Raw genomic sequence first — 14,592 nt, forward strand, 5'->3', positions numbered from 1 at the left:
ATTTTAACAATTTTCCTAACCGTTCTTAATAAGATACTTGATATGAAGAGACATAGAAAGTGACGCACTGAAGGCAACAGTGATATTTCTGTTTTATCATCACAGTTTTAATCTATTCTGATTCAGCCATTCCTTAATTACGTGAAGCAAGTTATAATTTTAGAAACAAGGCTATAGATATCTTCCGTTCTTATAGAGCTAAAAATGTGGATGTTGTCAGCATAGAAATGTTAGGACAGATTGTATTATTAGGAATTACAGTAGAAAGAGACTGCATAAAGAGATTAGAACCAGACTGAGCACTGGGCCTGAGGTACATCAAATTTAAAGACATGTTTATGCAATGTTGACATCATTAACCATGAGAGATAGGAATCAAACCATGACAGGGCAAGTCCGTGTATACTGAATACCTTGTTAATAATCGTCAGCAAAAATGCCATTGTCAGTTGAATCAAACGCTGCTGACTGATCAAAAAGACGCAATACACTTGCTCTGTTTTGGAATCCGTGTTCTTGATGAGGTCATTTAAGATTCTGATGAGTGTTGTCTCTGTTTGTCGATTGAAATGCTTTTCAATTAAAAATTTTATATATGAAAGGCAGGTTGGATAGAGTGCAGTAGTTTTTGGGTTTAATTTTTTATATTTTTAAAGGCTCATTTGAATTCAATGGCGGCCATTTTTTTATGGAAAGATGGGCAATGCGGTACTCAAACATTCCCGGTCGACCCCATTGGTGATTGAAGGGTTTATAATAATTGAGGATAAACGTGTGTCGAGGCAAGCAACTTTGAGGGTAGTGGGTCAAGCTCACGTTTAATCTTATCACTGATTTTGTTATATATTTTTTACAAATTCGTTACAAAATGCTGACTGATTGGAAAGAGACAAGAGTGACTTCTATCCCCTTATATTCCCTTTTCCAGGTTGCTTTCTGACTTTGTCTTGGAATGAAATTACTTGGTTTTGCACTGGCCCTGGCTGGAGTCCTTGGCTGAGAGGGGAACAGTCAAATGTATAGAGGATTGATTTAGCGAAATTATTTTTTTCCCTTGTAAATCATCTGTTTTGTGTGTTCTTATATTTTTTTGGTAAACATTTGAGTATATTCCTCCCGGTGGGAACCCGTGCTTGTGTCTGGATATGAGACTTTTAGGTTATCTCAAACTAAGTAGGTACACTGATAGTTAATTCAGAAAAGTGAGTGGAGCAGGCACTTATGTTGATAATAACAAGAAATGAAATGAGTAGGAAAGTGCCAGAAGACAACAGAGAATAAAAACTTCTCGTTGGCGATGGGGGCCCGAACCCACGAACTTACTACGACCGTACTGGTAACTCTACAGTATGAGCTATCCACAACCCACCGATAGTGTGCTCTTCGAATCTACTTCTGCGCCTTATTTGAACCAGTCCCCTTTAGTTAGTCCTACTTTCCTTGCATTCTTTTAATGTTTGTTTGTTTGTTTTAAATCCAATTTTCTTCCTTTTAACTGCCGCTGATACTGATATGACCTTAAAGTGTCACAAGCATCGTAAAACCATTAAAAACTTGGACCCAAGCTTTTCTTTCTAACAACTCTTAATAGGGGAACACTTAAGTGAGGTCATTGTTAAAGTTGGTAATGTCGGTATTTTTGATGTCCCGAGTAGAGGGGACAGGGTGGTGAATATTTAAATTGTTATTATGGTGATGATACATTACGTAATTGTGATTTTAACTAGGAATTAGTTTTTTTTACGGTGATCCATTCTAGTATGTGGCTAGCTTTGTATGTAGGAGCGGAGACATGTCGTTTTATATCGTGTTGAAAAACGACATAATGCAATTTTGTAGTTATTTAAAGCATTGTCAAAGTGAAAGTTGAAGTCATTGATGATTAAATGGCTTGTCTGGTCTAATATTCAGAGAGGATCATTAATTATTATCAAAAATATTGACACATGATAGGAATTGATATTTTTATTTGAATCAAGCAGTTATGGATTAATGCCACTAATATCACACACACAGCGGCGTGGCGTATTGACGGCATATGGTGGTGCCATGATTAGAAGAAGAAAAAAAAATCTTAAACAGTGAACAAGATTAAGAGGAGAGAGCACATGTTAAAAACTCTCTTTTTTTGGAAGGGTGGGGGGAGGGTCGATGATTTCTACGAGTGTACAAAACTCACAAAAACAAATAATTCATGAAAACAACAAGCCACAACACTGAGATACAAGTCCCGTGTGAAAAGGTCTTTGTAATTATTCTTTGTCAACCATTTAAAGAATTGGATTTGGTAGATAATGCAATCAATATGTGATAAATGTAAATCAAAAGAGAAAAAAAAAACCTATGACAGAAATTACTTACTTTTAGTACTTGTAAAGAAAATCTGCACGGCGATGTTTCATCTCTGCAAATCTTTTTATAATTTGTTTATTGAAATCTGGAATAGCATTTGGCATCTATTTCAGCTTTGTGAATTGACAGAATCATTAACGACTTTAACCGCTCCTGTTTCATTGAATTGCGCAAGAAATTTTTCACTCTTTTAAGGGTTCTAAAACAACGTTCAGGAGGTCAAGAAATACGATGGAAGTGGTTAAGGTCACTATAGCTTATAGATGTCCATGATTTGTCAGTGTTTGTTGTATCTGTATAAAGTAGACAATAAAAACAAAAGAAACGTGTTTTTTTTCCTAAACTAACTGTGAGCCATTCATGTCTGTCATACCATGTCACTGAAAAAGAGCGTTTTCGAGATTTCCACACCTGTGTTAATTCAAAATCAGTTGGTTGGTGAGGAACTAGTCTTTTTATTTCTAGTTTGTCATCTAGTGTCGATCTCCCAAACGGTCGGTGAAGTAAAGAGTCAACTTGATTCATTGCAATTCATTGTTTAACAAAACAAAACTTCAAAGTATATCTCAAATAATGGAAATCAGTGGAATACTATTAATGATTGCACAAATAAAAGGTAGATTCAGATCTCAAAGCATCACAAAGAAAAAATTACTCCCCTTAAGTACTTAAGAAATCAAAAAACACACCAAAGTATAACTGTTGAAATCTTCGCTTTCTTTCTCTGACTGACACAAATACACACGCACAAACACACACACACACACACACACACACATAGACACAAATAAACACTCATACACGCGTAACCATCAACTCGGCACTACAAGCAAGAAAAATGTTGGTAATTTCGTCCCCAATGCTTCGTGTTGCAAAGAATTACTTTATTCAATAATCGTGAAAAAGAGGTGGGGGAGGGGGCTTTTGATATGTCATATTTTTAAGTTTTATGTTGTTTTTCTTTGCTGCTCAGAAATAAACTTAACAATGATCAGTGTTTTTGACAGTTAATGTAATATTTTGTATGGCCGAAGTTACCCTAATTATAACGTCTAACGGTGGAGCTCTCAGATCCTGGCACAAGTCGAGGGTTTTTCCGCTATTTGAAGATAGTATAATTCGTCCCAGTTTCCCGCTCAATCAGCTGTAGCGATACTAATGGATAGAGCATTAACTGGAGCTCGGATTGCTTTGCACTACGGTGTTATTCAGTCACGAATTCGCGCAGTGTTGTCACCAACACACGAGTCGGCGCAGTGCGTGAATCGGAATCTTGAATAGAGCGGAGACTAAAAAAAGGCAGTATGTTGTTGGCGAGTTGGCGAAAGACAGTGGAGTTAAAATTTCTCAGTTTTATTTTTAATTAAATTATGCCGTTAATGATTTTTAAAAGATTGGTGTGGTGCCTGGCACCATTCGATCCAATGGCCCCACGCCACTGCACACACACACATACACATACACATACACACACCCATACACACACACAGACACACACACACACACACACAGAGAGAGAGAGAGAGAGAGAGAGAGAGAGAGAGAGAGAGAGAGAGAGAGAGAGAGAGAGAGAGAGAGAGAGAGGCAAATTGAGAAGTATCAAATAAGAATCAAAGTCTAGCCAGAGGCTACCAAAATGCACTGCAGAAACCACCCTCATTTCCATTTTAATGATGATGATAAAAATACTATTACTATTAATAAAAATATAATGACAATAATAATAATAATAATAATAATAATAATAATAATAATAATAATAATAATAATAATAATAATAATAATAATAATAATAATAATAATAATAATAATAATAACAATAATAATAATGATGATGATGATGATGATGATGATGATGATGATGATGATGATGATGATGATGATGAAAAAAAGCAGAAAATGACAACAAACATTTTCTAATGAATTGTGCTTAGCAACGAAAAATAAGAAAAACACAAAGATAAAGATAATATGAAAAGTGTGTATGAAACATTGCCAGACAAAGCAGAGGGAGTATGATGGGGGAAAAAATCATCCCAAAAATCAGCCGACCTCGACTGGGGATCGGGCAACTTCTGTGATGAAATGGTAGCACGTCTAACCGGTAATCAGGAGGTCTAGGGTTCGATGCGCTGTCGACGCAGGCTTATTTTTTTAGGATGGGTTTTATTCCTTGTATTTTTCTCCCTGCTTTGACTGGCACGGTTTCATGCACACTTTTTAAACTCTTTATTTCACATCAGTGTTTACTCCCTAATAATTAGGACAAATTATTTGTCACAAAGAAAAACAGAATGATAGGATATTTAGCTAGAACTCGACATGTAGTCAACCATTGTGTGTACTTAACTTTGTGTACTTAACCAGAGAGCGTAGAATCTCTGGACTTAACTTAGACGTCTATGTTTAGGGGACATGATTTTTTACTCTCTACAACCGAGTCGACCTTTTATCCTGAAACAAGTAACTAAAGCATCAAGCAGTTTGTCAGTGACTCGCTTTTATACTGTCCTTTCAATTTTTGCACGCAAACTTCTTTACTGTTACACTTTTTTTTTTAAGTGGCTCGTCTTCTTACACAGTCAACCGGTGTTAAGTGTAGTTGACGACCGCATTAATGACATTTCTGGCCCTAGCTTTGTATAAATTGGGCAAAGCACTAGCCTCAGGTGTATAGAGTGCAATTTTAAAAGTGCTTACAAATGTTACTTAACAGCTGTTTTTATACTGTAACGGTATGAAAAGAAAGCATTACGAAGGTCATTGAACGAAGTGGAACCTATACAAGCGTAGACCGTCTCTGCACTCATACTTTTTAACATTCGCCTATGCTATAGTGTTTAAAATGTTTTCAAGAAAGTCCAGAATTTCAACTGACATTTTCAAATATGTTAAGGTCGATAAACACTGGACCCCCCCCCCCTCTCTCTCTCTCTCTCTCTCTCTCTCTCTCTCTCTCTCTCTCTCTCTCTCTCTCTCTCTCTCTCTAATTTGTTGCACCTTTCTCTGTAATTAACTGTTCTTGTCCTAGAGTGAGGCGACTCAGTTTTGGCTTCCAGGACCTGGTTTAAGATCTCTGTGAGGAGTAAGTTTATCCAGGTGAGATTACGTATTGAATGACTGAATGGGATTACATTTGTTAACTCCATTTAACTTTAAGTGAGGATTTCATACAATTGGCATTGATCTCGCGTAGCGATCTACTTGGGACCATACTTATTTCTCTTTGTTTTATTTTTAAACATTGTTTTATTAGACATATTATGTGCCTAAAGCGTGTTGCGAGCTGTGAACTACTACATCGAACTCTCCTTTGGTGATATGTACCTTACTCTTTATTATGCGCTGAAACAGGTTTATTATTATTATGTTGTAAGCGCGGTAACACTCAACTAAACGAAAATTTCAAGTCTATGATGTATCGTGTACATGGCGTAACTATAGTGACTCTCTAGTAGGCCATGATCGTGTAGGAAGGGAAAATAAGATAAAGAAACACCTACCACGCTTACCTACCCCCCCCCCCCCCCCCCCCCTCGCCCTCCGTTTGACAAATTCAGGTTGGGTGAACTCCGTGGACCGAATGCTGTGTAGCGCCTCTATTCTAACCAGCTGGTACTAATGGCGAATCCTTTGAATACTGAACATGAGCTACCACGTTACCTGTTTATAGAGTAAGACTGAAGATTGCCTAAGGCGACCACTGGTGATCGTCTAATTTGACCAATCCATGTGGCGTGTGTCTTGGACACAGCAACCGCTTGTTTCATTCCTTACTAAAACACAAAAACATAAAAGCCTAACGGCTGTAAAACTCAATTAAAAAGTGCTCTTGTTGAAGCTAAAATAAAAACACTTTTAATCCTCCTGAGCCATAAGATAAAAGGACCCGATGTTTATGGAGGTTTTTGTTTGTTATGGTAATAATTTACCCCCCCCCCCCCCCGCCCCAAACATTTGACTCTCTACTCGCCCAACTTTGTTCATCAAACTAAATAAATACTGCTATTACCACTCTCAGAACTTTTCCTTTTACTCTTTGTGAACTTACTAACTCCGTTCACGGAACTTTTAATGAAGGAATTCCCAAGCGGAATTTATCGAGTAAATGGAGCACGAAAATTTAGGACAGCCGTTTTACTTCCCTTGACTGAATTAATAGTTGGGTATAATATAACAACAACAACAACAACAAAACAAACAAAAAAATACAACACCCCACCCAAAAAAAAAACAAACAAAACAAAAACGCACACCCTGCGAAGAGACCCGTCCATCACAAGGACATCACTTGACGGAACTCCCAGGAGGACGTCCACCAAAAACATGGTGAAGAACGCTATATTTGGATTGAAAAGTGTCAAAATGTCGTGGGGGGGGGGGGGGGGGGGGGGCGAAGGTTGTAGCCAGAGACCGTCCCAGATGGAGATCCGTGGTGGACGCCCTATGCTTCAGATGGAGTTAAAAGGAAAAAGTAAGTGATAAGCTACTCGGTGCAAAAAGCTAATGATAAAGAGAGATGAGAAAATCAGACACGTAAAATTACGGATATATATAGTCATATATTCAATTCGAATAACTCACCACTTCCCAATGAAAAACATTCGCATTGGGCATGCGCAACTTCTTGTTGATAAACATTCGTAATACTAAGAAACTCTCCATGAACCCAATAAATGTTATTTAGGTTAACTAGATAGATGCTATTTATAAAACCAAACCTTAGAGAGAAAACAGTCAGGGATACTAAGATTTATTTTAGGCAAGATTAAAACATATCTAGAAGATTATCCAAAGCCCATGACGGCAAGGCAGAGGGTCAAGCTTTGCTATCTGATACTGATTGTGATTGTGCCTCTGATCCAGTTTCAACAATCTTCAAGTTTCCCATCAAGAGGAAGAATTGAACCTGGTAGCCTCTGTGTCACACCAATGAAAAATAAATCTTCATTGACCTTGTATTTCTAGTAGTAGCTAGCTTTCTAATTGTTTAAATCTACACAGCTTTATCGACCAGGTAAGTAGTAGTTCTAGTTCTAGAGTATCTAGCTATCTAGTTTAGTTGGTTTGGTTCGCGAAACCAACGACAGACATTAATAATTAATAAAGAATGAAATGTTCCTTTGTTGTTGATTTTATGTTTATGAGTTATCACAAGCACGTGTTATTTTCATTTTATATAGACTCAGAAATCATACTATCTAGATCTAGTTTTTTATGCACATTTATCAAAATCAAACACGGGTTTATTTTATAATTATATATAGATACGAATAGGCAATAGGTTTTAGTAGTGTAGTAGTTAGAGTAGTAGTAGTAGTAGTAGTAAAGTAGTAGTAGTAGTAGTAGTAGTAGTAGTAGTAGTAGTAGTAGTAGTACAGTAGTAGTATTATTATATAGCCAATAACCCATGATTTTATTTGATAAATATTAAAAATAAGAGGTAGCCCTTCTTTCTACTTCTACTTCTACTAGGTTATAGTTATATACTATACTATAATTATACGTAGAAGAAAAAAAACAAAAACAAAAATGATGTCTTTTCAATAAAGGGCTGGCGTTATTCTAGACATGTCTGCCAATAAAGAAAACTGATTATTGGCGGACACCTGTCTGGTAATAAGAAAAAAATCTGGACTTTTGATTATTAGCAGACCCTGTTTGGCAATAACCAAATGCCTGGCCTTTTCGTATTGACAGACACATTTATCAAGTTGGCAGAAAGATTGTATGCAAAATACCAAACTAGGCCTGAAAAATACCAAATATTCTGAAAAAATGCCAGTGGTTATTTGTGTTCCAAATCAGTTAATATCAAGTGATATTTAACACAAGATGAAAGTAAATAGTGCTCAAATGCCAAATCCAGCTTTTAAACAAATGCAAATGGATCAATGAAATGTTAGTTTTTGACACTTTGAACTGAAACGTCAAACTGGCAATTTGCCTTCTTTTTTTCAACCAGCAAGAAACTTGTTAAATCATCAAATCGGTTCATAGTCCACCAACCATTAAAATTTCCACTACCTGCCTACCTTTTAACTTTTTTGTTCTTCTTTTGTTTCTATAATTTGTTCATTCTAACCACAATTTGGGGGATATTGATGATGGTCGGGAATTTGTTTATTTCACGGACGAGTCCCTAGGCCTAGGTGTTGTTCACTCCAAAATCGACCACACCTGTTTTTTTCCTGTCTTCTTAATACAAAACAATACAATTTATTATCGCACTTCCACAAAACTAGATCGAACAACATATTATTCGATTCAGAGATGAAAATAACTATCAAAGCAAGGAAGCAAAGATGGTGGAAAATTATCTAGCTCATATATGAATTTTAAGATACACCGATATCAGTGTGGATAGACAGCTTAGTGGTAGGTTAGACCACCTTTCATTTTGTTTCCAGTAACTGCACAGGTTCGAATCATATTGCTCCCTTTTTTCTTTTTTTTTTGAGCAAGTCTATTCTTTTCTCCATTTTTGTTTGTCTTTATTCCGTTTGTGAGCATGAATTTCTTAAAATTTTAAATAAAGTTTTTTATTAAGAATTTTTTTTTTTCTCTATCTGACCATTTGGTCGCTCTCTGAATATTTTTGTTTGTTTGCTTTTTAAATTATTTATTCTTTTTAGAATATACATTTTGAGACCGGAGTGGGGACGAATATGACAATTTGCTAGAAAGGAACCAAGAGAGAGAGAGAGAGAGAAAAATATTTAAAAAAAAAAAAAGGGGGGGGGGGGGGGGGGGGCTGGATGGGACATTTATCATAGGCAACGCTCTGTAGAAAAAAGACAGAAAAAAAAAGTGGTGGAACCAGGATTCGAACGCACACGGGATTTTCTTTTTTTTTTGATGGGGAAACCATATTATGTATTAGTATTAGATTATATGAAAGTTGGAATATCTCATACAGTTCTGTGTGAGGTGAAAGCATCAGGATCAATTGATATCTCAAAAAAAAAAGGAAAAATTCCCTTTTTTCATCCCATAAGGGAAATTTTTCTCTAGGGTCTATTCCAAGGGAAGACTGGAATAACCCAGGCGTTAACCTACTTTTGTGTGGGTGGTTGGGCGTGAACCACAAGACCAGCTCAAGGGATGTTTCTTGTCTTGCTTTGTCTTCTATTCCCACCTTTCACTTACAATTCTATCATGTGTGTGCTATTCTGTCTTTCAACCTCTGTTCCTGTCTTGGGACTTTGGTTTCATTATTTAGGTCTCCTTCAGATGTCTCTTCTATAATGTAGCCCTGCCGTGCCATTTTGATGGAGTATTTATGATAGGGAGACTATTCCGCAACCCTTAAGCATTGCGAGCACTGAAAAATTGGCAGAAAACGAGCCCGAATAGCCACGAACATTTGGAGAAATAGAGTTCAAGTTTATTTTCCCTAGCATTCTGAGAAAAGAGCTGGCCAATTTTTATTTACATCTAGAAAAGGCCATTGACCTACAAAAAGCGAAGCATGGTAGGTAGAATTAGTTTGTGTCTCAATGAAATATTATTTTAAAGCACATTGTCTGATAAAACTTTTAAAGTGCACTATGCAGTTATAATAGAGATCATGCAGTAGTAGTGGTGGAAGTAAGTAGGAGTAATAGTCATAGTAGTTTTGGTCTTCCAAGCCAAAATCTGTCTAGGGAGACAACAATTTTGATCTCTCTAGACAAAATGGTGATGCAGTGGTGCCAAAACTCCGGTTTCACCGGAAAAAACTCTGGTCTGGAGCAAAAAATTCCGGGCTCCGGACAACTTCCGTCAAATTCCGGTGAGGTCAATTTGTTCCAAGGATACCCCCCCCCCCCCCCCCCTCTCCAACCACAACATCATCATCACTGCCACTAGTAGTACGAGTACAACCATCATCACTACCACTACTACTGCAATCACCACCACATCATCATCACATACCACTACTACTACAACCACCACATCATCATCACTACCACTACCACAACTACCATCACTATTACAACCACCACCAAATCATCATCACTACCACTACTACTACAACCACCACAACCGAATCGTCATCACTACCACTACTACTGCAACAACCACTACCACATCATCATCAATACCACTACTACAACAACCACCATCATCACTACCACTACTACTACAATCACCACTACCACATCATCATCACGACCTCTACTACTACAACCACCACCACCACATCATCATCACTACCACTACTACTACAACCACCACCACCACATCATCATCACTACCACTACTACTACAACCACCACCATTACATCGTCATTACTACTACTACTACAACCACCACCACCACATCATCATTACCACTACTACTACAACCACCACCACCACATCATCACTACCACTACTACTACAACCACCACCACCACATCATCATTACCACTACTACTACTACTACAACCACCACCACCACATCATCACAAGCACTACTACTATAACCACCACCACCACATCATCACTACCACTACTACTGCAACCACCACCACCACATCATCATCACTGCAACTACCACTACTACTACAACCACCACTACAACATCACTACCACTACTACTACGACCACCACCACCACCACATCATCATCACTGCAACACACTACTACTACAACCACCATTACAACATCACTACCACTACTACTACAACCACCACCACCACCACATCATCACTATCACTACTACTACTACTACTACAACCACCATCACCACCAAATCAACATCACTACCACTACTACAACAACCACATCATAATCACTACAACTACTACTACTACTACTACTACTACTACTACTACTACTACTACTACTACTACTACTACAACCACCACTACATAATTACCATCACGACCACAACTACTACAACCACTATACCACCACCACATCATCATCACTACCACTACTACTAGAACAACAACCACTATCACATCTTCATCATCACTACTACTATTACTACAACTATCCACACCACATTATCACCTGTACTACAATCTCTACCATTAAGTTTTGGCGCTTTACTTCATTTGAAATAAGGTAACTTTGGGATTGTATTTTGCAATGTGTTTATGTATCATAATAAAATTCTAATCAGTTATCTATTTAGAACTATACAATATGTAAAACAGTATACCATTCGAATTCCTTTTTCTTGTGTGCGGAAATTCCTCTTTCGGCGTTGAAATTCCTACGAGTGGTGTCTGAAACTCCTGTGAGCGAAATTTAAAGTTGGCATCTCTGGGTGATGGTATAAAATCTTAGACTTCCCGATTTCTGCCAAATGTGCTACCATTACATTAAACAGATACACATGCTTTACTTTTAACTGTAAATTGTCCTTGAAATCTTAGAAAAAAAGTTCAAATTTTATATTTCTTGTTCTCTTCATTTAACTTTTCAATAAAGAATAAGTGGGATGGATGGCATTAGGTCTTTAAAGAAAGCCTTGTCTGTTTCCGTTTTCTTGGTCATAATTATCATAAAATTTGTATCCTAAACTTGAGCATTTATGTAGCGCAATGTCCACTAAACATGCTTAAAGTATTTTACAAGGGGTCCTTAGCCAACAGCAACACTTATCCATACCTGCCAAGTACTGCGATTTTTTTGAGTACCCTGCTCTAAAATGGAAAACTCCAATTTTTTTTTTCATCCATCATGTCTTGACCAAAAAAAAAAGCAAAAATTTGAAAATGATTTTTCATGTTGGTGAGTGAAACTTTTTAATATTCGATCCCCTACCTTTTTTGTGTAAGTACAGTCTTTGTCTTTGATGTGAAATTTAGGTTTACCCCTATTATTTTTCCCCAAACTCCTTTTTTTTTTTAGTTTGATTTCAGCATAGGTTGGCAGGTATACTTATCATGTAAGACGAGACATGACGCTTGTTAGGCAATATTGCAAATTTTTTTTTCTGACAGAGACAAGGCTGTTAACCCTCTCCTTACCAACTGTTGGAAAATCTTCACATTTGTTACGATACAAACAATTTTCTATTTCAGATTCATTTATAAATCAATATTTGAAGAAAAACTTTGTTATATTTACAAGAACTTAATGCTGTTTTGTTAAGCTTGTTTTACTCAACAACATTATCCTAGTATGTAATTATTGCTTTTGAATTTGGAGTTTAAAAATTAATTTTGTATGCCCCATCTGTATGACATTTCAATAAAAATCTTTAAAATGATTGGTAAGGAGAGAGTTAATTGTCAGGTACTCATTTTACACTTGACTACGGTGAGGGAATATGAATGAAGAGTCAATAGGATTTTGTATGGAATTCAATTTTCTATAATGGTACTTTATATTTCATATGCATAGATGACTAGTCATGGCTTCTGACTCTGAGGAAATTGTATACCAGTCCTTGGATGGTCCACAATACCAACAACATCCAAGGCAAAAAAAGTATGAAGTGAATGTTCATGACGATGACGACGTTGATGATGAGAGTGAGATCAGTTTGCAAGAGGAGCAAGGTTTTTTGGTTCATTTAAGTCCAGAGGCAAATAAAAGTTAGTATTATTTTGTAAAATTGAAACAAGGTCATCATTTTAATTTATAATTTATACAGTTGTTACTTTATTTTTTAATCTTTAATCGTCCAGTACGCTCAATGTATCGTATCCTTTGATATTTGTACCACACTTCAACTTTGAATGTATTTATATCCATATGTAATGAATTCAAGATATTATTTGATGTTATCGTATTTTCTTTTCTTTCTTCTTTTTTCTTTGTCTTCTTTTTCCTTTTCTTCTTCTTCTTCTTCTTCTTCTTCTTCTTCTTCTTCTTCTTCTTCTTCTTCTTCTTCTTCTTCTTCTTCTTCTTCTTCTTCTTCTTCTTCTTCTTCTTCTTCTTCTTCTTCTTCTTCTTCTTCTTCTTCTTCTTCTTCTTCTTCTTCTTCTTCTTTTCATTCAATCTGGAATATCAAAAAGAAAAATAATGACTCTCTGTTGATAATCTTTATAATACTAGTATATCTTTTAAGAACAAAATGTGATGATACAGCAATTATTAAACAAAATATTTTGCAGCTACAAAAAAAAAGAAAAAAAAAAGATGCATAAGTTTAATGTGTTAAGACCACTGTTTTCAAATTTTTATTGTTATTTTTATATGTAACCAGCTCAGTGGAACCATGTTGACGATCTGGATAAGTTCTTCGCAGCAGTTTACGATTATCATCAACGGCATGGGTTTCAAAATATGATTTTAGCTGAGGTTCTACAGCTGTTGTAAGTAGATTTGTCATTACAAAATATAATGATCAATTTGTTTATTTGTTTTTGTTTTTTTAAAGTTTATCATCTGTAAAACATAATCCAAAGATTTCACCTTGTTGACTTTTTTTGTTGCTTACAATAATACCAAATTGATGATATATTGTAATATAAAACTTCATCTATCATTTGATCTCAGTCTCTTGAAGAAAATCACTTTAGTATTAGTAATCATGTAAGAGCTAACTTTAGTTAACCAAATAGGTCCATGGCACCCTCTATCCTATCATATAATCTGTTATATCCAATCATTTTAAATTCATGATAATTCAAGGTTTTCCAAGGACTGAGTGTTTGAATATAAATAGATAAATCAACTGATAATTATGGAGAGAAAGATTAAGGGAGTAAATGTGACTCATACATAAGGGAACAACACAAAACAAAAGACGGTCGGCCTCCTTTGGCCTTTATCAAGCAGTCAAGAAATATATATTAGATTGTCATGATGGCTGAAACATTATAGGTAAAAATGTGCGCGCAAGGGAAGGGAGAGAGAGAGAGAGGGGAGATAATAATGAGATAAAAACTATATTTATCAAGAATAAGGTAGGGGGATGGGCCTGGGGTTTGTTTTTTTTTTTTTTGTTTTTTTTTTGGGGGGGGGGGGGGGGGAGAGGGGGAGGTGTTATTAAAGAACACTAGATGGTGATAGTGTTAGTATTGGCCCCCTACCTACCCTATTAAGATAATTTTTTTTTTAAAGCAATTATCGGTGGGGGGGGGGGGGGGGCAGAAAGAAAGAAAGAGAGGGAGAGAGAGAGAGGGGGGGAGAACGGGAGAGGAAGTATGCGTTTCAAGGTTATATTTAAAATAAAGGAAGGATATAACATAAAAGACAAAAAACAAAACTAGGTTGACCAAATGGTTAAATAGGAAAAAGAATATATATTATTCTAAAATTAAATTGAAATGGAATAAACTTATCCTTGTTACGGCTATTATGATAATCTAA

The 14,592-nt window shown here is 36.2% G+C and overlaps 1 protein-coding gene across 1 annotated transcript in view; it reads left to right on the forward strand.

The window, feature by feature from the left end:
* The first annotated feature begins 6,958 nt into the window (after window positions 1-6,958).
* The window catches only part of LOC144965218 (autophagy-related protein 9A-like), a 38,400-nt gene continuing 30,766 nt past the window's right edge, over window positions 6,959-14,592 (forward strand). Inside the window, exons 1-3 of the mRNA XM_078900319.1 lie at window positions 6,959-7,369; window positions 12,676-12,869; window positions 13,484-13,592. Coding sequence (XP_078756445.1) covers window positions 12,686-12,869; window positions 13,484-13,592 — 293 coding nt within the window. The 5' untranslated portion in view covers window positions 6,959-7,369; window positions 12,676-12,685. The remainder of the gene's footprint in view (window positions 7,370-12,675; window positions 12,870-13,483; window positions 13,593-14,592) is intronic.

Source organism: Berghia stephanieae, chromosome 2 (genome assembly GCF_034508935.2).
Source record: "Berghia stephanieae isolate SIO BIC M18660-M18661 chromosome 2, UCSD_Bste_1.3, whole genome shotgun sequence".
Taxonomy (NCBI): Eukaryota; Metazoa; Mollusca; class Gastropoda; order Nudibranchia; family Aeolidiidae; genus Berghia; species Berghia stephanieae.